At 42.0% G+C, this 26,996-nt stretch overlaps 1 protein-coding gene across 1 annotated transcript in view; it reads left to right on the forward strand.

Annotated features, from left to right (window-relative positions):
* Window positions 1-26,996, forward strand: part of THSD7B (thrombospondin type 1 domain containing 7B) — a 276,547-nt gene that overhangs the window by 232,367 nt on the left and 17,184 nt on the right. Inside the window, exons 17-21 of the mRNA XM_050900047.1 lie at window positions 8,575-8,708; window positions 9,454-9,607; window positions 20,725-20,866; window positions 22,296-22,411; window positions 22,947-23,064. Of these exons, the coding sequence (XP_050756004.1) occupies window positions 8,575-8,708; window positions 9,454-9,607; window positions 20,725-20,866; window positions 22,296-22,411; window positions 22,947-23,064 (664 nt within the window). The remainder of the gene's footprint in view (window positions 1-8,574; window positions 8,709-9,453; window positions 9,608-20,724; window positions 20,867-22,295; window positions 22,412-22,946; window positions 23,065-26,996) is intronic.

Consider the following 26,996-nt stretch of genomic DNA (forward strand, 5'->3'; position numbering starts at 1 on the left):
CTTTTTTTCCCTTCCTCTCTTTAAAACTGGATCCAACATTATTACTGCATAACAGGTTCATCCAGAGAGGTGCCACATTTGTTTGTTACCCCTGAAACTATCCTTCAATTGCAGCAAAATGTGCTATTTGAAAAACATGGGACATTGATTTATATATATCTACTTAAATTTGCTAAAATTTGCTATGCTTGCCTAGCTTTGTGACAGGGACACAGCAGAACCTACAGCACCTACAGTTGCTGGAATCAGCAAAAATGCACCGAAACTCTCACTAACGAGTTTCTGCCTTGCTTTAGACCCTCATATTTGACAACATAGTAAAATGGCATTTGTTAATAACTCATCTAGATTCAATATTTTCTTGATAGTGAAGAAACATAATTAAAAAATAAAATAAAAAGCAGAGCCACAGGAACTGGCCATTTGTGATTATATTCACATATTCCCCACTCACACTTTAACATCTCCCATTTTTTTGTGTAACTCTGAGACTAAATTGACTTGCCTGAGTATTTCAGCTGGAAATGAATACCCAATATCTGTGCAGTATCTGCAAGGTTATACTCCATGCTGTGTTCTGCTCCTCAAAGGCTGTAGTGACAGTAAAACCTTGAGTAAAACCAGGGAGGCAGGTTCGGGGCTGGGAGCTACGCGTTCTCCCTTATTTTCTCACGTTGAATGATGCCAACTTCTTATTTTAATCTCCAGGAAAGAGTGCTAACGCTTTACCGTATTACAACTTGGTGTTTTTAATGCCTGCACCAATCTTACAGAAAATAAAACCGCTTACCACTAGTAAATATGAATTAATAAACCTTGCTGAGCAACATGTTAGTTCTATAAGTGTGAGCTGTAATGATTGGGGTTTGACAGAGCTCACTTTAATTAACTTTTCAAACAAGGCATTTTCCACTCATTGCACTTAAGAATTTGAAATACAGCAGTGTCTGTCTTCACATATTTAATCATCCATTAGAAGAAAATAAGGGATTTACTAGGAGCATTTTGTAAAGTCCAGCAAAAGACTAGATACAGTAAAAGCATCTAAAGGCCATGGTGAGGGAAAGTGGAGCGCCCAGATGTCTTTATAGCAAGAATACTCTGCTGCTTTCCTAATTTTTCCTCTTTTCCTTTCCTCATTTCACAGCCAGAATTTTGCAGTGCTGCTTTTTTTGATGGCTTCATCCTGAAATGTCTTTATCTGAACTTTTCAGTATCTGATTTTAAGCTAGGATGTCATCCAGTTAGTGCAAGAAATAGGGCATTTCCAGATTCAGTCCCCCGCTCCCTGAGGGCTCCCTTGCTAGCCTCTAATAAATCACTCAATTCTTCATCCTCAGTTTTCTCATGTGTGTATTAGGATTAAAGTTGAGCAGTTTTGAGGGTCGGGCTATAAATAGATAATCAAGAGCTAAGGAAACTTCAGAGGACTGATAATTGTTTTTACCCTTCCTACTCAGTGAAAATCATTTTTTGGCAGTGTTTTTGAAGGCTGTCACCATGGCTAGTGCCTTAGAGTAATGGTGAAGGGTCTGTTTCTGTAGGGGCTTCCATACTGCCTGCAGGGCAGAGACTGGGAATTGATACGTCTTTCTGTCTATGCTATAGTAATTATTGCTCTGACTCTTAATTCATATTTTGTACTTAGAATAAAATTGATGCCATCCTTTTGCCAGCTACAAAGTTTTAGGCAGGTCTAGGTTTTGTGTAAACTTGGTTCAATGCCAGTGAAGGCTTTTCATAACCTTAGCGAAGCTCTAATTGATTTTCTTTTTTCCGTACCACAAAGGAGGTAAAAAACACTAACTCCTTTGATTTGGGTGTAAATGGAAACTAAAAGTGCTGAATTTGCTTCACGAATATTTGTGCAGGTATCTGCTAGAGGCATAAAAAAATTCAGGAATTCCGATAATTTCAGAAGTCTTACCGCATGCTGATCTATTCAAACTTTTGTGCTGTAAGTAATTCTTGAGCAATATTTTTTTAATTTTGGTGGCTATTTGCAGCATCCAGATACCTAAAGATGAGTGTTCGTCAGTGAAACAGCTGCTTTGCAAAATCCAAATTGCTTGAAAATTAATTGTTCAATCGGTTTCAATACTGGTGAGCGGTTAGCATATTTCTGGCAATTGTGATCAATATATAAACTAGCATGAAGTAAAATCAATTTTATTTTAAAAAGAACTATTTAATGTTGAAATTTTAATGAGGTCATTTCTGTGATGTAGTGTTTGTTAATGTGCAAGTACTTGTCCTTCAGATATACAATTAATTCGGTAAAGCTTTTAAATGCATGCTTAGATCTGCCAAATCAAACATGCACTTAAGTAATTAACAAAGTAAGTACTCCATTTTGAATTCAGTTTTAAAGAATTAAATAAAAGAAACTCATCATTAGAAATTATCTGGTTTGGATTAAATGGAATGCGAAGGCAGTATTAGAGCATTATAAAAATTATTCAGTTCATGTATGGGCACCTTACAACCAAAAAAGGGATTTGGATGAACTAGATGGAGTCAACATAGAAGTCAAATGTGCAGGTAATTGCAATGGATGGACATCTTTGGAGCTGTATTTCCCACTGTGCGCCAGATCCATTCCTGTCAGGCTGGTTACAAGAGAAGTGCTAGCTGTGGTCCAGATTTCACAAGGTGGTGGCCATAAGCTGTAAGAGGAGGAAAGGGCCACTTTTGCACAGTGACATCCTACTGCTGCCTCCTCTTGCAGCCTGGATATGCAGGGAACATAAAAGTGGGTATGCAAAAGGTATTAAAAGTCAGCAAATTGCTGGCCAGTCTCAGTAGGAGTGGTTTTAATATCTGCACTTGAATTTCCTTACCAGCAAGTGTCTGTCTTTGCAAACCAGAGCACATCAGCTCTCTTTCCTATATGAGATCTTTTCTAGCTTTAGTGTTATTCATGGTGGTCTCCATAGTTTAAAAGTAGGTTGTTATTTCTTCGGTTCTGGCTGTTTCAATGTATTAGGTCTAATGTAACCTTGGTATAAGGGCAGTGATGTGAAATGAACTTATGTTAGCAAAGAATTTAGCCCATTTTTATGAGAAATGAATAGCACAGAGGTTGTCCTCAGGGTCTCAGGCGACTGCTACAGTGATCAGTTTGGTTGTTCTAATATAATAAGCAGATATTGACTTTGGTTGAGGTGAACACCAAGATTTACTGTCTTGAAAGCTAAAATATCGACTGAGGGAAAACCAGAGTCAATGTTTACCTTGAGGGACAATAAATCTTGATGTTCACTGAAATATGAAGTCACTATGATTTTCAGAAGTGTTGAACCTCATTCTAGTTTACTCTGCAGGTGATAATCAGAAAAGCTACCTGAAGTATAGGTATGAATTTCTTTTAATGAATCGCATCAGTTGAGCAAGTGCACTTGTTTCTATATGTCCTTTGCAAGGTCAGTATTATTCCTGACCTACATTTAAATAAGTAAGTTACAGAACATAAATCACACCAAAGCTCTCTGGTGGTTAGATATTTGGACTTTTCATTAAAAGGCAAGTATCAGCTATTAAAAGAGAAAATAAATAGGTTAATGTTTGTATATCTTGTTGAAGTAACTGTCGATGTCAAGACACTTTAGCAAGGACTCGGGGTTTGCATTAGAGTGAATGGGAACTGGCTTCTTTTATTAGGGCAAGCCTATAGCAGTTTGTATCTTAAAAAGTAGCTTTTGTCCTTCTTCCCTTTCATTTATTTAGAACTGTGTGCATCAACTTGATTTTAGGATTCAGATGTTAATGTATTCCAGGTTAATTGTGGCTACAAAGAGTGATACAGTAGGCCTATGAAAGTCAGTGGCAAAACTCCCATTGGCTTCAGTCAGCCATCATTTCACCCCTTGGTTCATTGAGCCCAAAGCCCAGCATATGGATATGAACAAAAATTGAGAAAAGCAGTTAATTTCCTAAAGTGCTAAAAGTATTTTGATTGTGTTTATTTCTTGAAAGGGTTAAAGGCGAGGCACTAAGGGACGGAGCCAGGCTGGTTCCCCTGGGTGCTGAGCTCTGCAGCTCCGCACAGGTCAGGTGTCTGCAGCTTCCAGCATCTTTCTCCCCCCTGAGCAATGCAGAACAACGGGCCCCTGTGCCCATCACATGGACTTCATCTAGTTTCTGTCCTTCAGGAGATGGACTGTGGCAGTACAGCTCCGTACATGTGTTGGGTGGCTCAGTCTGAAGGTTTTTGTAAATGTAATGTCATAGTGGGTTTCCGTAAGTGTGGGGAAGGGTGAGCATTAAGCAAATTATTTTCAAAGGAACTGTTGTCTTTGTGCTTAGGAGGAGAAGTGACGTAGCTGGACAAGCGACTTCTGTATCTGCAGCAGAGGTAGCAGATGGCAGATGTGATGTGGGCCAGGATACTGACACAGCGTCTAATTTGAAGCTTGAACGCACTCTGTGTTGCAGCCAGGGATCCATGGGAGCACATCCCAACACCCTCCAGGCTCAGGCACTTTGGATCCCTGGGTTGGATGAGGAGTGAGGACACCACATCCCATCCCAGCCTCTGTTCAGGGTCGGGACAGGGTGCTCCCATGGACCCAGGAGACGAGAAGTGATCCCAGGTTCTCCTGGTTGGTGGGACCCAAAGAACAGCAAGGCTTAGCCAAAATCCTTTGAAAATGCAAAATCAAGAACATCATCTGTTTGACCTCCTGAAGTACCACAGCTGTTAGCAAAAGATAGGAATGAAAGGCTTTAAGTTTTGTTGTTGTTTTTTTCAAACACAAAAAAAAGAGGAATTGGAAGTGATTGAAAACAAATGATGGCAAGGCAGGAGAGAGAAACGGGAGGAAAACATTGTCCTGTGGAGGAAAGGAACATATGCCGCATGACCACAGTTTTTAAATGCAAAGATAGAGTCACAAATTATATTCACAGCTTCCAAAACGCATACCCACAGAGTTTCACCCTTGGAAATCTTGCATCTCTTTGAGACTCCCATTTAAAAGCGTAACGAAGTCTACTGATACACGTTGTAACTTGCTCTGAAGAAATCTGTCCCTCCCAACGACGCGTGGTGGTTATTTACACCTTCCCGGTGTCTCAGAGGTACTACCGGAGATGGCATTGCTCGACGCGGACGCAGGGCGGAGGAGAGAGGTTGTTCGCAGACGGGACATGCAGTGGTGTCAGCACAATAACTTAGGTATTACAATAACGGGTTACTTGTAACAATTACATTTTGGGTTTCTGGTGGCGAGTGTAACCTGGGAATCCTGACTGAACTGGAAGGACCGAACGGGTCAGCAGCAGACTGCCCGGGTATTAAGGTACTGCAGGGATTGCACGGCCGGTGCTGTATGCCCTCCCTCCTCCGGCGCAGAGCGGGATGTCTGTCAGAGGAGGAGAGCTGATGGGGCTTCACGTGTAATTGTACCGGCTTGACACGATTAGACAGCAGAATACAAATGCTCTGTTAATGGCTTTATTATTGAGGTCCTGCCTGCTCTTGACAGAGCGCATTTGAAGTATCACTTCACATCACGTGTATTTGTGTCACTGCATATGGGATCTCTGTTTTGTTCTCACACGTTTCCTTGGATAGATTTTAGTTCACATGGCATCCCATCCCTGCCCAAACCCTGCTGGTTTTCTTACACAGAAATCACATCAGGTAAATGCCGCAGGACGTTTTGACCACCAAAATGCAGTTGTGGTAAATTCCTGGTGTTAGACCTCTACTGCTATCCGCAGGTGGGCTTTGGTGGTTCGGAGAGGTCTGAGGTTTAACAAATTTTAACGCAGAGCGATGAGAGGTCACTAAGACAACGAGGCGGGATTTCCAAGCTCTTGGTCTCGTCCAAGCGAGGAGCAGAGGCTGCTTGCTGCAGGCGATGGGGTGAGTGCTGAAAGGCTGGCAGTGCTCACGTTGTGACCTGTGGGATTCACAGCGATATCCTCTAACCCTGAGGAAAGGTTATTAATTAGAGCAAGGAAAAGAATCTTAAATCCCTAAAGCCGCTGTTTGTGCTGTGCCTGCCCCAGCTGCCCCGCCGTGCTTGTGGAGGGGCGCAGGCAGCACCCTCACCGTCACCTCCTGGCCTCTCCCAACCTCATCTTTCTCTCCAAAAGTCTAAAGAGCATGAACAGGCACCCACCCAGCTCTTAATAAACTTATTTATTAATAAGTTTTACTTCCCTTAACACTGCCCAGTGAGACATCTCCTCCCCGGGCTGCAGGTTCCCTGCCTGCCGGCAGCCGGTTCTTGCGAAGTTAGGCGCTTTGCTCTCTCTTGGTTTTACCTCCCCTCTGCGACGAGGAAAACTCTGATCGTGCCTAAAGCAGACATTTCCCTCTTCAACTAATCGTCTCCTGCAGACAGCAGTATGTTTTGTCAGGCAACATAGGCAGAGTGTAGTTTTTCCTTCCCCCCCCCGTGGAGCAGGGAAGCTAATAAACACTCCCTGTCTCTACATCCATCTCCTGGCTGTCTTTGGGGAATGTGAAGGCATCGCAGTGCCTAAAGAGAGATTGTTATTCTCCCCGGCAGGCGCAGGGAAATGGCTGGAGGAGTCAGTAACTCTCTCAAGGTGACAGGCTGGCCGGGGCAGGACGGTGGCTTTGCACTGGGCTCGGTGTGCTGCCGCGTCCCCCTGCGCCTGCAGGCTCCCCGCTTGCTGATGCTGAGCACGGGTCCCGCTCAGCGGGTACTTTCTCTCTTTGCTCTTGTGTGCACCAGTTAACGTTAATGAGCATGGCTGCACAGCTAATTAGTGGCACTTGCGGTGCTGCTTGCTCAGTCTAGGAAACAGCCTCTCTATGCACTTTGTACGATACATAGATACCTATATATCATATAGTTAGGCCAAATACCACCGCCTCGGTGTGCAGAAATCGTTAGCCCATATCAAGTGATTGAGGTGCATTGTGACCTTTCAAAGACCTTCGTGCAGGCCCAGTGGAAGCTGGAAACGTCGCACACCTCCTGCGCTCCCCCAAAGGCTGCAGGGTGACCCCACTCGCTTGTGCAAGAAGGTTGTTGTACCAAACGTTATCGCTGTGCGTATTTCATCCCTGACGTAGTAGTCCTAATAAGTTTTGCACGTTCTCTCGTGTTATTTGTGCACAGACGGTGAAAAAGGGTTTGTGCTTAATAATATGTAGGAAAAATGGTACTAATTGTACTATTGCTTTTGCCCCTTTCGTTCTGCTCCCTTTCCCCTTTGCATGAAATGTGGTGCTCTTACTAGTTCATGCCATGCTTGCCCCCACCAGTCCCGACTTCTGTTTCCCTCTTTCCTTTCTTTTCTCCTTCACGTATTCTACACTTTTCAGCTTCTCTTACTCTTTCCTCTCTGCTAAACCTATGCACAACGTATAGACAGACCCAGAGTTAAAATTAGTTTCTGATATTTTCTGTTCCTGAGGGGTTTTCTTTAGCAAGTTATCCTCTTTTCATTTGATATGAAGGTAATTTTCTGATGGGGCACGAGTTTTGTTTTCAGATTGGTATCTCGATCCCCTCGTCCCCCTACCTCCAAAATGTTGCAAATAAGTTTTCTTTATTGTTGTGGCCCCAACATGCATAGTCGTAGTCTGCTATTTTAAAATGAAGCTATAAATTATCAAACCTGTGGCTGAATTTTTTTTTGGGGGGGGGGTAGTTGGGAGGAAGGCTGTTGATTTACAGTTATTTTAATGGTGAGAACTGAACGGCTCCCCAGCAGCAAGGGCAAGGAGATTTTGGTGTGTGGAAGAAGAAATTTTAAGTGTGCTGTATTTTTCCAGGGCAGCGCATTGTGCTTCATACAAAGCAACAGAGAACACTGTATCTTCAAATCAGCTTCTGCAGACAAACCGGATTCAAAATAAATAACTTTTATTCATTACTGTAATAGAACTGTTGATGCATTCATTTGTTTAGACCTGAAAATCTGCTAAAGTACTATATCTCAGTGTGCTGCTTCTAACAACCTGAATATCCGGCACCTTTTAAAAAAGTTTATCAAGCTTTTGGCTGTATTTTTCTCTCTACATAGACACCATAGTTCAGGTGAATACACAGCCGTGTTTGATTAGGAGATGTGTTAGAGATAAGTCACTTGCAGGGAAAAAAGCATTTACAGTTTTTGTGTATAAAAATCAAATTTGTAGGACGCATGAAATTTCTTTTATGGTAAATTGCTTACAAGGATATGTTAGAAGCAAAGGTAAATGAGTGCTGATTTTAAGTTTGTGCTTTCTGAAACACAAAAGGATGCAGTACATACGGTCCTGGTGAGTGACGTCTGATAGATTATAGCGAGAGCAGTCAGAGCAAATGAAATTGTAATGGAGTTCCTCTTCTGGCTGCAGAAAATAGCTGTTATTTATCCTGTTTCCTAAGATGCTGCATGCATACTACTGTTTATTATATACTTAAAAATCCCTTAGCAAGTCAATAATGAATAAATGAACTTAAAGCTATTACAACACCCTTAGCATAAGGAGCGTAAGCCAAGATATTTTTCAGTGTACTCTTTCCTGGGTTTGGCTGAGGCGTTTCTGCAGAGATGCTAACCTGGATAGTTCAAATGAACAGTTTTGATTCTTTCTCCTGGCAGGTGTATGAGGCAGTCCCATGCGACAGCGAGTGCAATCAGTATTCTTGGGCAGTAGAACCGTGGTCTCCGTGCAAAATCAACAGCGAACAAAATTCCCTCCACTGTGGAGAAGGAATACAAACGCGGAAAGTCAGGTGCGTGAAGACAAAAGCACAGGTACTCCAGATGAAAAAGAGCTGATACATACTTGCATAAAGCTGCAATATCTGTCCACCTGACAGTGAGTACGTTGCTGAGTCCAGTGGATTTCAAATGAAAAGAAACATGCGTTTATGTGCAATGGTTTACAGGAAAAGCATCTCAGAGATGCAGCCTTGTGTTACGATCAAGACGTCTTTCAGGAAGAAGGCATGATGTTTAAATTAGAATTCTTCAACCTACGTGCTATATATACATATAGTCCCCTGAAGTGCAAAGCCTCCATATTCTGATTTGCTAACATTTTCCCCAAGTAATGGCACTGCACGCACCGGAGTGGCATTCATTATTAGTGAATATGCATTCCCCAGGCACGGGGAAATGCTGAGTTATTTCCAAATGTTCGGATGTTACTAGCAGGAGCATAAAGGTTTGTTCTTGCTGGTTGTCATTTTCTGTTTGCTCATCTGTCAGCCGATCAAAGTTAAAATCCCTCTGTATGAAGTTTGAAATGTTTATTTAAAGCAGTTACTGAACTCTGTGAGTAACAAAAACGTGTCGTATGTGTAGCTGGTTTTGATTTGCGTTAACGTGATTAATTCTACTTTTTGAGCAGCTGTGCTGCGTATAGCTATTGTATTACGTATAGTGTCCTATATGGGGTTGAGCAGACCTGTTGATATCCATCACTTCTGTAGTACGCTGATGATCCTCTAATGAAAATGTCTGTTTTCTGTGTAGGTGTGTGAGTACTGCTGAGGACCACGGAGGGGAGACTGTGCCCAACGCACTGTGTAATCAGGCTGAAATCCCAGATACAGTGCAGAAGTGTAGCTTGTACTGTCCCAGTGAGTGTGCAGTGTCTGACTGGGGACAGTGGAGCAAGTGTCCGCAGGTAGGCTCTTCTGCTTATGTCTCTGTGGCAACGTTCCTCACGCGTCGGTCTTCTCTGTCCTTCAACTATTTCATGAGACAGTTATTTTCTAATAAAGTAAATTATTTTCTGAGGGAAGTCAGGCTTAATGGATCCTGCCAGCACGGTTGAATCTGGAGATATTTATGTTTCTGCAGAGACTAAGCTAAAGAAAGTTAGTTAGTAAAACACATAGTTATTACTGTGAAAGTTGATTCAACACATCCTTCTGCTTGGTCTACGGGAGAGGACCCACACAAGTAGAGCGGGTGAAGGGACCAGTATTCTAGTAATTCATTATTCCAGTGAGGGCTGTCTGTGTTAGGAAATATTTGCAGGGGAGAGCTCTGTGAGTGATACACAACTGCCATAACAACCTGCTGGTAAACCGTGGTGGTGGCACTCCTCTGGACAGGTCTTAGGCCTGAGGGAATGACAGCTCTCCCTTCCCAACACACACTATTTCTGTCCAGTGTCTCCTTCTCCTCCAAACCTTAAGGGAAGACTTGAGGCAACAGCAACAGAAGGGCATGGCAGCAAGATGCCTGAACAATTTGTCATGTCACGAAATACTCGAAACCCTGTGAATTATGCAGGGATTCAAGCCACTGCCAAGTGCTCTGTGTTTTCCTAAGTGTGCAATATGGAAAGAAGCTGCAAATTCTGTCTTGTGAAAACTCTCTGGCCTCAAAGCATGTAATTTCAAACCTATTGTTTCTCTCTGATCGGTGTTGAAATAGATGCCAGGTTTAATCTCAGGTTTTTTTTTAATAGACTTGCTTGATGTATTTAAGTGAAAAACATATATTCATTGCCCCTGTGTTAACAGGGCCATTATCAGAAGTCTGAGTGCTTATTGGACAGGTATTTATACTACTGCTGACACAGGTAATTTCCTTCCATAATATTTTGTGTAGCATATCAATATACTCAGTAAGAACATGTCAAATAAAATCTTGTGTTTCATTTCCTGCATAAGCCTCCTCCTGAGCAGCATAGCTTTGATGAAGTATAAACGCTCTTGCAACCGATACAGATGCTTGGATACCTTTCAAAGTCCTACTGTAGTTGGGCTGTTTCTTTGCCATTGACTTTTTTTTCAGAGATAGATTTTCTTCATTTTAGCATGCAGCAAACTAATGCAGCGATCCTCAAGGCCACTGGGTGTTTTTCAGGTGCCTTCATGGCAGTCAGTTGGTCACAAAGGTCTGCTTGAAGCTTTAAGCACCCTAGTATCCTTAAGACACCCTGAGTTTTTGCCTGAAGGCTCCTTTTTGGCAATGGTGAAGCCTCTGTAGCCCACAGAAGCGGGAAAGGGATGCCCAGAGCTTGTGGGCTGCACTCCATCAGGCAGCGTAGCTCTTGGCAGTCGCAGGGCCGAGTGCCACAGTCCCTGTGTCTCCTTGTACATCCTTTTGCCACGGTAGATGTTAATTCATAAATGTGAGGGCATCTGTATGCCAATGCAATTAACTGAACAATATGTTTTCACAAGCTGTTCTGCAACACTTTGTTGTGAAACTGAGATGACTGTGTGCTGATGGAGCATGTGTTTAAATAGTTCTGTCCAGATAGGAGGCAATAAACAGCTTGAAGTTTTATGGACAGATAAAACCCTCCCTTTGATGAGTTTATGGCCATGCTGTCTCCCTTTTATAGCTACTCCGGTGTGCTGGTTTTGGCTGGGATAGAGTTAATTCTCTTCATAGTAGCTAGTATGGGGCTCTGTTTTGGATTTGTGCTGGAAACAGTGTTGATAATACAGGGATGTTTTCATTACTGCTGAGCAGTGCTTACACAGCGTCAAGGCCTCTTCTGCTTCTCACCCCACCCCACCAGTGAGGAGGCTGGGGGCGCACAAGAAGTTGGGAGGGGACACAGCCGGGACAGCTGACCCCAACTGACCAAAGGGATATTCCAGACCATGGGACGTCACGCTCAGCATGTAAAGCTGGGGGAAGAAGAGGGAGGCGGGGGACGTTCAGAGTGATGGCGTTTGTCTTCCCAAGTAACCGTTACGCGTGATGGAGCCCTGCTTTCCTGGAGATGGCTGAACACCTGCCTGCCGATGGGAAGCAGTGAATGAATTCCTTGTTTTGCTTTGCTTGCGTGCGTGGCTTTTGCTTTACCTATTAAACTGTCTTTATCTCAACCCATGAGTTTTCTCACTTTTACCCTTCCGATTCTCTCTCCTATCCTGGTGGGGGGGGCAGTGAGTGAGTGGCTCTGTTGCCAGCTGGGGTTAAACCACGATATCTGGCTATTTGTGTTTGGTTTTGAGAGAGGACCACACAGCACAGTCCCTCCCAGGCTGCACATACTTAACATCTCCAAGGCAAGGGCTGGGCTTGCTCTAAGTGCAGAACGGCTGTACCGTGATGGTGGTGCATCTTCGGTATGTGTGGGGGTACTGGTGTGATGGGGCAGGGATTGAGGGAAACGTGGTGGCCAGGAGCGAGGCATTACCAGCACCAGGGTAATTAATGCAACCCTCCATCTCCTGAGTCGCCACTAGGAAAGGTGGTCACTGAGAATGGCCACAAGCTGGTGGACATGGTCAATGGAATTACAAAGGCAATGGAGCCTATGGAGGATCCCATTTCGTCTGTAAGGGAAGAGCTACGTGTGGTCAGTTGAATAGCTCCACTGGTTGCAAGTGAGAGCTTGCATCTGGACCTTGCATGGAGACCCTACGTATAGACACCCAAATATAGGAGTCTGCATCTGGAGCTGAATCTCATCTTAAGTCTTTTGGTCAGATCTGTTGTGCCTCCAGCCTTGCATCAAACGTCTTCCCACGGAGCCCAAAAAACACACCAGTAAATTTGCTTGTGTAGAACCTCTTGCTCATTAGGGCTGTCTATTTAATTGTGTTTGAGGGAATTTTGCTCAATAGCTGGTATACTCGTGTATGGTTTCTCATTCATGCCAAACTGGAAGTAAATGCCTGTCTTTCGAGGACGTACAAAGTGCTTTTTGAATATTCACCAAAAATCTGTTTTGTAAGTATGGCTTCTTTCTCTTCCCCAAATAATCTGAAAAATCTGAAGGATCGCATCATATTGCAATGAAAAAGCAAAACTGTACGTCCTGGCTGCTCTTTTTCAAGCACATTTACATTTCATATTAGAATAGTTGGCACTCTTTTAGTCATAGCACTCTTGTGAGGCAGCTGTCAAAGAGCATTCCGGGAAATCTTCCTGTATCTCTGGTCATGTTTGGCTGCTGGAGATAAAGAGGATTTATGAAACTCGACAAATTCTAGTTTGTAAGAAGTGAACAATCACAGTTTCAGCCTCATCTTTGCCCAAGTAGCTCTTTGATTTGAGATATTTGCCTAAGCTTTTGGTCAGGTGAGAATTCTTTTCCACTCGCTTTGGTGTTCTGCTCATATTTTATAGTGTTGATAATAAATTCATCCTGATAGCAGAATAACTAACTCTTATCAGCTGAATATAAAAACACCTTTTAGATTATCCAGTGTACCTTTTGTCAATATGTCATTGTACTCTGGATACTTTCTAGGGTATTACTCGGTTTTATCTTGTAGCAGTACTCTTCCCATGTGAATTTTGCCCTTTCAGGATGGTAAATGATCTTGAATCATGTTGAAATCAATGAGTCATAAAGGTGGCGACTGCTTTGTCAATAGGGAGTATTTTCTTCAATACTTCTTTCTGCTAAAACATTGTATTTGTTCTACTTTTTTTGGCTGCATTTCTCTTTTGCTTTTAAATATTTGTGTTTCCAGGGTGGTCTTTTGTAATTTCAGATGCTCCCACAATTCTTTTATGTGTATTTTCCATCTGAATTGCAATTTTTGCATCTTGATTATAGTGCTATTTAACACTGCTGCACAAAGCTAAATTTTAATATTTCCTCTAATGGCACGTTGCCGTGACCCAGAAATACAGCTGTTGAGGTTACTTTTGAGGTTTTGTCTCTTTACTGGATCCAAGAAGCTCATAATTAGTGATTTAAAGCTTCTCTATTATTCTCAGATTCTCTATTGTGAGAAGTAAATTCAAAATGGTTTTCCCTCTGATTGAAGACTATTTTTTGGCTCATAAAGTTTTCTTCTTTGTCGCTAAGTAACATTCATGTAACTTAAATATCAAGGCTTTAAAGCCATTTAAAATAACAGTTTGAAGCTTGCTAGCTAGGGAAAAAAAAATCATAAGCAAATTAGATTGACTTGCATTTTGCTTCAGAGATTTCGTATTCGTTCCAGCTACAATAGCATGTTCAGTCAGACATCATCACTTGATTGCTCAAAGACGCAGCTAAACAATCTGGAAACCGAAATCCTATCATCTCTGTTACATATTCAGTGATCGAATAACATGCAGTTCCTGCGGTGTCTCGACTTTGTATTCATCTGACTTGGAAATGTAATTAATTGACTTCAATTGAATTCATCAAAGCTTTCTTAAAAAGAGTTAATATGCGAGTTGTGCTACAAGTCCCTGAAATAATTACCTCAAATTTATTTTGTTAGCTCTCCGTCGTGTGGATAGCTGTCGCAGCCCCCGTAGCCGATCGGAGTGGCCTCCTTGTTTGCCTCAGCTGTTGGCATTTCTAGCAGCTAATTCCGAGAGGTCTGAAATTAGTTCATTATAGGAGGTTACATGTCTAGTGAGTGAGAACAGCTGTCTCTGTTTCAGTGAGCATTTTCCTCATGGATCAATAGCGATGTACAACACTCAGGACTTGCGACAAGTGAGTTATTATTCTCTTGAATCTGTGGGGGGAGTGTAATATTGCAACAACTGATCAGATTAAAAGTGGCACCAGGCAATACAGCCAGCTCTCAGGTTTTGGAGTGACTTTCATCGTAGATGCGAGTCGGAGTCGTTACGGTTTGGAAATGCCAACTGGAAGAGAAATTGTGGACTCTCGTAGACACTGGGGCTCACTGCGTGCGTTACCGAAGTCTTCATCACGACTAGTACCTTTATACGTAGGTTTGGCAGAGGACCTGCAGTATGGAGGCTGGACTGAAGAATGAAGCTTGCACAGAGTTGTATTTCTAGCCCAAGAGATAATTTATTCAGGTCAAGCATGAGAATTATTCTGGTCCAAGGCTTTTTGGAAGAACATGCGCTGCTCCTTATGCATAGCTGTGACTTGATTTTTTTTGTATAGCTTTATCAAAAACTTGGTAACTGCTGTATTTTTTAGATTCGTTGTTTTATTTTTACTCATCTTTATTAACAATCGTTTTTTAAAAAGTAATGGTCATATATGGAGGCAGATAAGGTTTCAGAACCTAGATGCATCTCAAAAAGAAAATTTATGCAAATGCATTTTCATTTCAAAAGACTGCTCATGTTATTGTAAATGGCTTGTTAAATTGTTACAAAACATCCACATCGGCATGAACAATATAACGGTGCATTGCAGTGTTAAAAATAGTCAAATCCTGTTGCTGCCAATGCATTTACCTTAGTTTGAGGTTGTATGTTTCCTTATGAATAGCCAGTTAAATATAATGTGGCCAGCTATTTATAGTACAGTATGCATTATACAAGCTGTTTGATAAATTAAACAGCTTAAAGGGCTCTCTAATGGGTTACAACCTTTGTGCTGTACAATTATGATGCATGTGAAAGCCTAGATCAATGGACAGCTTTTAAAATCCATCACAAAGAAGGTCTAATAGTGTATATTAATGTGTGATATGTTAACAGCTCTTACTCTGGAACTATGCATTCATAACCTCACAGTTTTATTTTATTTAATATCCTTCTCTTCCAGAACAAACTCTCATGCTTTGTCTGTTCTGTTATTGTCTGGAGCAAAGGCTGGGTACATCCTTTGTGTATGTTTATGTCCCTCACTTTTTATGTTAGCTTAAAATAGTGACGAGTGGTCATGGTGGAAAAATGTGATTGCCTAAAAGAATTATTAAAAAATGCAGTATTAATAGTGCCAAGAATTCCTCCATAGAATCAAGATGATGCCTTTTGTAATTTCTAAACAGTCCTTTGGGAAAAACTCTGATTCATTCCTACTTTAACATTTTATGTACCTTTCATTGCTTCAGAATATTTTGTTTCTGTAGTGGTTTATACAACCTGGCCTATAGATCCCTGGCTCTAGCTCAACTTTTTCATACTTCATAGAAAAGGATAATGGAAATGATGAGATTTAATACTATAAAGTAGGCTGGGACAGTATAGTTATACACGTAAAGAAACTTACTGTGTCTGTGTATGATGTCCTATTGCTATAGGCTATTAACGTGTGACCTGAGTTAGGTCCCCGTTACTATTTCTGCCCAGAAATTAATTCCATTCCTATCACTGATTCCAAAGGAAGCACATGCCTGAATTACACACCCCGTTGCTTACAGTCATCAAGACGGAATCTGGACTAAATCCAACGAAAAACATAGTCTGTAAACTTAACTGGCAAACTGAGTTGGCACCTAACCTTGAAGGTACATAGAGTTCTCCAGGCCTCTGACCTTCTACCTCCGTGCATCACAGCTGCCTCCGTTTCTTAGGACTTGTTTCATCTCTTATATTTATGGCCAATTGGCACTCATATTCATCACCCTTCTTTGATGCATAATCTATTTCCAGTGTGGTTGGTGTCAGAAGTGGGTTTCAGTTGGCCAGAATAGAGACAGAAATTGGACAAAGGTTTTCCACTTGCTAAGCAGGCACTAAACTCTGATGGTCCCCAGGCTGCAGCAAGAATTACTTGTCCTTCCTGCTAGCACCAGCCCTCTGGCAGAGCAGAGCCTCAGTTTCCTGGAAAGATCAGTTGAAGGTGCCGAGTCTCCAGAGTTGCTCTTATTGCAGTTCACTGGAGATGTCCCTGGAGCCGAGACCCAAGCGAGAGGCTGAATTTCGCCCCACCTTCTTTTTCTCTTTCCTCTACATGAGGTCTGTGCAAGAGTTGCTCGATCTGGACCCCAGCACGGATCAGCGAGCTCTGTGCATGTGGAGAGCTTCAGCACCTGCACAGGGTTCTGCATTGCACTCAGTTCAACCATGACCTGGCTTTGACACTGCCTAAGTCTGTCTTAATAAATCATTCCAATCTAAGTCTATCACCTTGGCTTTCAATTTCTGCATAAGGAGGTTTGCCGTTATGCCCAATTCTCCCCCGTTGTTACATACCAAATTCTCCAACTATGGAAACTAGTTATGGGATTTATAACCACAGGCATAAAAATAAGTAGCATGACCATGAAGAGATGATCTCAAAAATACAAGTCAAAGTTAAAATCCCACTGCTGAACACTTCCATTGTATGTACCTGCCTTTCTCTTAACAGTGTTGTTGGCTGCCCCTTTTCCTTTTTCCTTGTGCTTCCTCTGTAGAAGAAGTGTCGGGTAATGCTGAGCACAAACAAGTTGTGATTACCTTACAGGAGGTAATGGCTGACTTAACGTAACAATAATTAAAAAAAAAGCTTAATCTATGATCAGTGAAAGTAGTAGTTATTAATAGAACAGTAGGAAGTAAAATAATGTCTTTGAAAGTATAACATCCACTCAGTGGGAAGAGAGGAGTTGTAAATGAAGATACTCAGTAAAGGATTGCTGAATCACAGTGGGTTTTATTTATTTAAAACCCCCAAAATTGTAGATTCATATATGCTTATGATAAGAAACTTGGATTCCTAGCGGGGTAGAGCAGATCCAGACTTGACCCATATATCTGAATGGCACCTTCATTATTTCATATGGAAGAATATTTGAACAGTCAAGTTGTTTTTGTCATTTTCTTCATTTGTGAGAATATGCAGAATCAACCCCTTCCGTAATCTTGCCCAAATCTTAATTAATTCTGTGATAATTTCTTACTTTAATTACTCAAGGAATATTTCTTTCTTTTGCTGCCTTTTCCATGATATTACTGACCTCTGTTTCTGTCCTACCTCCTAAAAATGTAACTTGCTATTGATGGTGATTGATTTTTCTCTCAGTATTTTTTCAGATCTAAATTCAGGACTAGATACATACCATTGGTAGTGATGGCAGTGGTGACAATGGTGACATAATATCTTCCTCCTGCTATGCAGCTTACACACTTCTCTTTGTTACTGCTTGTAAATAACCTCAGCATCTCCCCACTGGAAACAATTCCTCTTCTTTAACTTTCACCGTTCACATCCCGTAATGACTTTGAGTGTGCCAAACCATTCCTCAACCTTTGCCATGTCGTAAATATTTAATTTTTCCAGCCTGGGATTTTGGAGGGGTCCTGCAGGAGTCATGCACCCAAGCCCATTGAGATTCCAGGGTAGCTGGATACTCAGCTCCCTCTTGCTCCTTTGAAAATCCCAGCTTTCATCTTTTTCTTTACAAGTCATTCCCTCCTGCCGCTTATTCAGTTCCATATATATTTGGCTCAATTTTTTACATAGTTAACTTGAAAGAGTAAGGCCAGAAAATCAATTATAAAACTAAATTGACTTCTCAATTGACGTAAAGAGAAATTCAACAAATAATATTACAGGATATTAGTTACAGTTTGCCGACTTTGAATTTTTGCATGTTTCCCGTCTACTCAGCTTGATTAAATGAACACTTTTCCTACAGAGATTCTTTATTATTCAAAACTGGTAAAAGTGGGGAGCTTATTGCATCTGCTCTGGCTTCTGAACAACATGGCTCATCAGCGCAGTGAGAATGCCGGCTTCAGAGCTGCAGTAAACCAGTCATTTATTTGGATCCTGGCAAACACCAGATGGATTTCGACCTGTCTGCTACCTACCCAGGAGGACATCTGAGAGGGAAAATGGTCCTGGTAGTCAGGAAATCTGGGTGGCTGTATGACAGCGTGTGCAGCGCTGAGCTGCATCAATGCCCTGTAATCGAGCACAACGGGGTGCATGCTAGATGGAGCAAAAAATACTATTTTATTAAAAGAAGTTACTTATCTACAAATGATGCATATTTTCTGTCTGCAGGTTCTTATTTTGAAGGGAGGAAAAGCAAGTATTTCTGAGATGGCACAGACTTAACTTCTGTCACAGCATTCATTGATTTTTTTCCCTTTGGTAACATAATGCAGAGAAACATTAATTAGGAGTAGCTACTGAGATACCCTCTTTGATTTTTTTTATTTGTTTTGTTTTATTGGCAAATCATTTAAGTTATTAGTGTTAGTTGTGAGGATGAACAATCAGATTAGTTGTAGAAAAGACAGTAAACTATTGGTAAACACTTAGCATAGGTTTAATTTTCAGATAATTAAGAACAATTGGGTATTTTAGATGACCACGGATATTCGAATAAGATTACCATTTAAAACGGGTTTGACAAGGTGTATGTCAACAATAAGAACATAATAGAATTTCCTTCACATAGTGTAAGCATAAGGAAAATAGGCCCTGACAATGTATTTTAAGACCAGACCAGACTTTTTTCCTATTTGTCCTGATATTTATTCTGTTTAGTTATGCTCTCGTCTGTGCAAGTAATCCAGTTTACAGCAGTCTGAGATCTAGATTTATGCTGCAATGCCATTACACTTCTCTTTAATATCGGCAATACAGGAATTATCCATACTTTCACCCACTGCAGTGTTCAGTGTTTGCAGGCAGTTCATTGCAGGATAATAAGCCTGTGGTTTTAAACTGTTAGATATTTTTTGTAATTAAAGTACTCTATAGAAAAATCATGTTTTAAATTCCCAAGCATTTATGAAAATGTATTTCTACATGCATTGTTTTTTTGGCTTTCTTTGCTGTTCCTGAGCAATCTTTAGTCCTAATGAGAGACTGTTAGGAATTAAATAGATCATCTTGTTCAGTAAATGGCTGTGAATACCTTTAATAGGGATTTATTCCCATTAGGTTTGCTGCGATCACTTCCACGCACCCATTCCCGCTGTACTGGATTGTGGGAAAACTCTGCTGAGTTTCAGCGGGTCAGAGCCCGTGCCCTTGGGGCGGCTTTTCTGTGCCAGCCTTGCAGCCGAAATGGCTATTACATATTCCCATAATCACCCTGGCTTCAGAATAAGCTTATTTAGACTTTTTTGTGATTTCATTTAATGAGACAAAGCAGCAATCCTTAGCGCTCTTCACTTTAGCCTTGCCCGGTGTCACAGGCATTCAGTCTTTGGCGCCGCGACTCCTTCCTCCTGAAAGAGTTCCCCTTGGCATGAGACATGGATGCGACAGCCGAGGTTGGGGCACCGGCAGCATCGCCGCATTCCCCGTGGCCCAGCCAGTGCTTATGCTATAGCCCCGAATTAAGTAAACCAAGGGAAAAACTTAAGAAATGCGTAGGCAGAGCCGGGTGACGCCTCCATGTGACATCCAAAGAGAAGAGCTCTCTTGCGCTGCAGAGGAGGGGTGAGCAGGAGGCTGCAGGAGGGGATTCGTGGGGATGAGCAGACACTTTCCTCTACATAAAGGGGATGTTTCTTGCAAGGCTGAAAGCATTTGGTCGCTATTGCTAAGTCTGCAGTGAAAGGGAAAGGAAAACAGCCCTGTGCCACAGTGCTAAGAGAGTGAGGATGGGGGGCTGCTAAAAACAAACAATTTTTGTGCCTGTGATGTACAAACACAAATGAAAACTGGCCTCAGTTAGTTTGTAGTCACCTGAAAATGTAAACAAGCAAATCCTGGTTTATAGGCAGTCGGACATCACTATTTGTATCACATACTTTGAAAAGTCACCCCATCTTGTCAGCATCATAACTGATATGCAATTACCAATGTCCTTCCTAGAAATGAAAGCTTTGCTGTAACATCAGTTATTACTTAAAAACACATTAATTGTGCCAGAAATCCTGTCCCATTATTCAGTACTATGACATTTTACTAGAAGTCTTGGAAAGAAATGGAAAGTAGAGCACAGCAAAATGGCATAGTCTTTATCCTGTTGGAAATAAATAGTATAGCAGTGCCTAAAATAGCCAAATCAGGTTGGACAAAAGATGACTTTTATTAATATTGGATTCTTACCTTTGAACCACATTTCTTTTCCTTCAAATGCTTTTAAGTGTCTTTAGAAGCGTGATTATATCATAGCTCGGTATAGCCATGGGTGTGCATGTAACAACCCCAGGCAGTCGGTGTCTGTATGATTTACTAGGGTCTCTTGTCCTGTCCATCACTTTTGTATATAGGTGTGTGATCCGAATATTATGCAAACCCGAACTCGACAAGTGCTAAGGTCTTCTGTCAATACAAAGCCCTGCCCTGAAGATTCACAGATGAAGCCGTGTATTCTTAACCAAAATTGCTTCCAATATCAGTACAATCTAACAGGTAGGTATAACTTTCCAATATACTTTTAGCAGGAAGTGATGCCAATTACAGCATATTAAATTGATGTTCTGCTTTTCCAAATATCTTTGCATAAAAGATTCAGCTCCTTAAAGGCTTTCTCCCGTTGTGTTTTTAGTTATGTTTGCGTGTGGTGTTGGTTAAAGCCTTGACATTAAAAGAGTTATGTGTAGACATCACTGATTTCACTAAAGTTAATTACATGCCTACATTTTTTTTTTCCACAGATTAGTGGACAAATGCACAGTTTTTAATTTAAAAGTTGTCATTGCAGGTACACTGGAAATAAAACAGGTTAAATGGGATCTCTTCTTTTTGGTGGGTTATCAACAGAATTAATGACAAAATTCCAGTTAAAAGAGTATCATCTGTGTGATTCCAGTGAAGCCAATAATACCAACAAAATTCTGGTTTGAAGGCAAATATGGGTTATATGCGTGGCCATAGGATATTCAGAGCAAAATGCATTATTTAGGACCTTAGAAGCAATTAGAACTGTTGCAAACAACCTAAAAAAAAAAAAAAAAAAAAGGAAATATTCCTTTTGTTTTGACCGGCTCGGATAAATGAGAAAGGCAGAGAGAGGAGACATCTAAGAGGAGTTTGGGGGCTGGTGGGAAGGGAGAACAAAGCAGGATAAAATATCTGAATATAAACTCAGCCTGTTTGAAATAAAAGCCCTAGAAACACACAGGCAGCAGGACGATGCCTTTTTTATCATCACATTTCAGAAATGCAGAACATTTACGTGTTCATGTTTATCAGAGATGGAAGACACAAAGTAATAGGTTTTCTTCTCATATGCTTCCTATTTGTTGGTGATGTATGGAAATTTTAGTTGTTTGTGTTATGCTTTTTGTTTATTTTAAATGGTGTTTTAAGGCTTATTTCAGTTTAGTTGTATTCTGACCATCATAATTTCAGACAAGTAATAAGATATGAATTTTCTTCTACTAGAAATACTGATTTTATTTCACGAGTATTAAAGCTTAGTTTTAAATAATGGAAAGCTTTGCCTTGAGACAAGAAATAGGTTAAACCAGAGTTACCCTTCAGAAACTTCCCCAGCTACTTTATCAAAGTGAAATTTTACTTCAGACAATACAGTCTTGTAAATGCGCCAGCTGGGTTGAACTGATACACTTTATCAGTGTTTAACAGTTTTCTGTGCACTCTGATGTACCAATTTCGTTAAGGGGGTATCTCAGTGCAAAGCAAGCGGTTTCTCCTCCGAGACTCGCTTGGTTTTAAGAGCAAGTTTCTTTTGTGGGGGTTGTTCTTGGGTTTGGGATGCCCTGACGCAGGGAAGCACCGCGCGAGGGGAAGGTAACCCGCCTGTTGAGTAAAAAGATGTGAAGACAGAACAACGGCTGTGACCTGCGGCACTGCATCCTTTGCTTTGTGTCTGCAGGCTGGAGCGGGTGCCAGCTGGGTGCCAATGCCACCTGCGGGCACGGAGAGCGGCGGCGCCTCCTGAGCTGCCGGCGCAGCGACGGGGCCACCGTCAGCACGCAGCTCTGCCAGCGGGTGAGGACGGCACACGCGTGGGTGCGCGGCAGGGAAACGACCTGGGGTTCATTTTGTTTCTGGAAAGCCGGTGCCTTCTGATCCGCACCGAGACACTGTCCATAGATGGTGGAGAAGTTGCGTTCGGTGCTGGGAGTGCAGCAGTTGGGAGCTTTGGGGAACAAAAGCATCCCCGGGGTGTTACTGGGTGGTATCACTCCTCAACTCAAATGCATGGGGCATGGCCACCAACCCTGCACCATCCCAGTGGCTCCAACAAAGCTGGTGACCAGGGAGATTGTGGCCTATTAGAAGTTTGGGATTGTCCTTCCCAAATAAGACCTAAACACTGACAGACTCTTAGACGTGAAATGCTTCAACACTGAAACCCCTTTCACCAATTGCACCCTTGGGAAAACTCCCCGTAAGCGGCGATGCTGGTGTCCCACCAGAGTCGCTGCCAACTTTCATCTTCCTGACTTGGTGCCCAGCCGTGACAGGAGGTGACGGGGGGTCCTGGGGAAGCTGACGCCTGTGTTTCCTTGTCGTCTCACAGCTTCGTCTGGAGAAGCCCGTGCAGATGAGCAGTCGGTGCGTGGTGGGGTGCGCGGTGGACTGCCAGCTCTCGGCGTGGTCAGCCTGGTCGCAGTGCTCCCACACGTGTGGCGCCGGCGGTGAGTCCCCACCTGCCCTCCTGCCCCCTTTCCCCCCCGTGCCTCAGCAATGCAGCGCAGACGGGACCCCCAGCCCCAGGCGGGCTCACGCAGCCCCCGAGCAGGGGTACGGAGTGCAGGGATCGCACCGAGCCCTTCGGAGGTGATTTTAGACACTCTCAAGGTCCTGAGATGTTGGGTGTTTTGAACAAAGCAGACTGTTTTCAGAGTAGTCTAAAGTGAAAAATGTAATTTAGGGAACCAGGTGGACAGATGCCTGGAGGATTATTTTGTTAATTAATTCAAACTCTCAGAATTCAGTCATAGGAAACATTAACCCCAGAGACAGGAGGAGTATGTAGAGTTAGCAAAGAGCTGGGGAGAGTTACAGGATTCTGAAGAAATGGGTAATTAACTACATACAAATCCTCTGGTGAAGTTACTTTTAGTAACATAATTACATCTCATTGAAGAAAAAACACTAAGACTATTTTTCATCATTTAGTATATGCCTCTGTCTCCATCTTGTATCCACAGGTCGCTTAATACTTGTACGACTCCAGTAACTTTGGCGAGGTTTTCTATAGCCAGTAATGCTCACCTGTATACAAAAAGTGAAAGAATTAGGACCGTTTTTAACTTTATATGATTTAAAAAACCCTTTGAATATTGACATGAGGAAATGCATTGAAGGTTTTATTCGAAATAAGCTTGTGACATTATTTCCCAGGCTTCTTACATGCGTTAGACGTACAGCTAATGGTCTTTAAGAGTCAAGAGCCATAATGTATATTTGAATCAAATTCACTTAAGGTCAAAAAGAAAAAAGCTCTTAACTTCCATAAAGTGATTCCTTCAGATGGATTTCAGAGATCAAAGCATGTTACAGAAAAAGCTTAATATTTGGATTAGTGGTGTTCTTTCTTTGCTGAGCTTTTAGCCCTTTTGTAAAGTAGTGCTTTCTTAACAGAAATGAATAATTCATGGACAGTGTTTTAACAACAACACACTAGGAATACTATTAATTCCAAATTTTATTTTATCTTCAAAATCCATTTTGGAGTGTTAATGCTCATGTTGCTGAATGGACTTAAATTATTTTTTTGAGTGTTCAATCACTTACTAAGATAAACAGAGCTACGTGTGCAAAAGCAGGTTGTAACTTCTTTATGGCTTTTAGCATGCTAAAGGAGCAGCTCACCCTATATAATGCCTGAAGGTTTTTTCATCCTGAGCTCTTACATTGCATAGTTTGCAGAGGGATATACTCGAGTAAAGGTACGTCTTGTATTCTGCCCCTGATCCTGAAATGCTTATGCAAATCCTAAAGACTGGTTAAAGAGCTGATGGCTGCCAGTGCATGCAAGGAGCAAACAGTTACTTCATGTCCTAGATCAGAGCTGGGCTTCTGCAGAGGAAAACTGGAAACATCCGTGCCCTGCCGAAGCAGGCCTTCCAGGGAGCGTCCTGGCTGTAGATGCCAAACCTCATTAAGGCTACTTGAACCACACAGTCAAGCCCAAGCTCAGCTCAGTCTATGGGTCATCTTCTGGGCCTCAAAGATCATAACTCCATTATACTGCTAGCTAGAGAGCTGGCTCGTACAGTTCAGGCCATAGATGTGTACGATCTAAAAGCTGGAGATACTGTTTTGTGAACCCAGCTAAGCAGCTAGGAAAGCTGTATCATAAAGAAGCCAAGTTTTGCTCAGTCCTTCTCTATCATTTGACTAGCTTTGCAGGGACCTAAGAGTCTTCTGAATCTCATCCCAAAGCAGGAGCTTCAATGAAACAAAAGTACTTTTCATCCAAGTTATTCTGAGTGCATGGTTAATTTTACTGCAGCCCCAGTCCTGGTCTGAGTTTTGCTGCATCAAGCATGGAGCTGTGCTGATATCAAACATCCGTGATGGAGGGACCTTGGCACCAGTCCTGCGGCTGTGGCCTTTGTGTGGTTCCAACAGCAGAAACACCGTCCCCTGAGTTCCAGTTGGTTATAAATACTACTTGATGATGGTATTAACAGAGAAGACATTAATTATGTACTCATCTACCTGTGGTACTTCAGAGATGAATACAGTGAGGGCTTCCTACCTGAAGGTTCATAGACTGCAATACCTTTGAAATCATCATGAGTTTCTCACAGGCATTTGTGAGAATAGGATGAAGCCTCAAATTAGACAGGGAAAACCAAAGGATGACAAGAAACGAGCTGTGGGAATTGGCTGTAGTAAACACTGATTCGGCTTCCCTTTGCCAAATAAGTAATTGCCCGCTATTTGATAAAGCTAAAATGTAGGACTTAGATGCATGGTTCTCAGAAATAATTCACAGCAAATCAATTGTACGCACCGTTACTGGCTCTGCTCGCAATAATATTCTGTTTTTCTGGCTTTTCTTGGAGAGCGTGTGAAGGGCCTGCTGAAGTACCATAAACGACTTCAAAGAGAAACGTAATTTAAATATCATTCAGATAAAAATTTAGTGTTGCTGGATTTATGTTTTCATGTATCTCTTAACTCAAGCATTCTTGCTAACATTTTTATTCTGTCCATCTCTTCCAGTAATGGTTTGCTGTGATATATTTTAATGGATGGTACCTTTCTCTTGCTCAGGTTTTATTTTATGGAACAATGCATTTAAACATGAAGTGGTGCTGCTGTGTATGTGGCACTGACAGCTAATACGGTTCTGGTACACGGCAGCCAAAGGCGAATATATTGATTTTTATAAATGATGATGAGTAAAGTAGATCTCTCTTTCCTGCCTGCGCTGAGCCTACGGAGATGTGTAACTGATATTTGCCTGTTGCAGCTGTAGTTCTGGGCAGCATCTGTTCAGGATGCTGGCTAGGGCTTTAGGCTGACATTGGGTTATATATTAGGGTTCCTCATATCAGTTGCTGTACTGCTATGAAAAGATGTATAGTGCTGTGATAATGGATGATGCTCCCACGGCCTGAATCAAAGTTACTGGAAAGACGTTTGGTAAGGATAATTCCCAGCAAATTGTATTTCCTTTGTTAAGGCAAATGAATACATGAGGATGCTGAATTTTTCTACGTAAACATTTTCCAATCCCATATGATTTCTCCCAAGTTGTCTGACAGGAGTGCTAAATAGTATAAGCCCACCTAAACTCATGCTTTGCCACTTACAAAGCTGACTTCATCAGATAAATTATGGAATCTAGCTGAGTTACCCAGGGCTGAACATGCTGCTGTGCCTTGCTCAGTCCTCAGAGCCCAGAAGAGACCGTAGCGGGTTGCGGAGACATGCACCCCAACACCAGGCTGACCTGTGGGACAGAAATGAGGGGGACAAGGATGCGCACGACTGAGAAATTTGGTGGTTACCATTTTTACTGATTCGTCACCAATTTGGGAAAACATTTTTGGTTTTGCCCTCTGAAGAAGAAACTTTCATGACTTTTTCTTGCTTGCTACTCAAACTCGGCAAGCTCCAGTCTGGTGGTGCTGGGAGACCTTGCTGGAAGAAGGGCCACCAAAACCTCTCCCTGAGCTGTGGATGCCCCAGTGCCTGCTGGAAGGACTGGCAGTGGGAAGTAGATGAAAAGCCCCATTTATCACCAGTCCCATTTGCTTGTGACTTGACCCAACCTGACCTCCAAGGCTGTATTTAAGTAACTTGATCCCCGCTCTAGTCTTGCGGTTGCCTGACAGGGCTGTGTTTTATGTGCTCTGCTCACGCTCATCAAACAGATAACGACGTGTCAGTAATTTTGACTGGGATGAACTCTAGCAGGAATTTTAATCATCTTGGTTTCAGCTGCAACACATCACTTTGTGGGGATAAAATGCGAGGAATGGCAAGAATTTTTTTGGGGGTAAAAAATCTTATTTTTCTGATTTGAAAATATGATCCTATGTTTCTGAGATGAAATTTTAGCTGCTGATGCAAAATGGAGTTTTAAGTGACCAGCATTAACAAGACT

The sequence above is a fragment of the Gymnogyps californianus genome, chromosome 7, assembly GCF_018139145.2.
Source record: "Gymnogyps californianus isolate 813 chromosome 7, ASM1813914v2, whole genome shotgun sequence".
Lineage (NCBI taxonomy): Eukaryota > Metazoa > Chordata > Aves > Accipitriformes > Cathartidae > Gymnogyps > Gymnogyps californianus.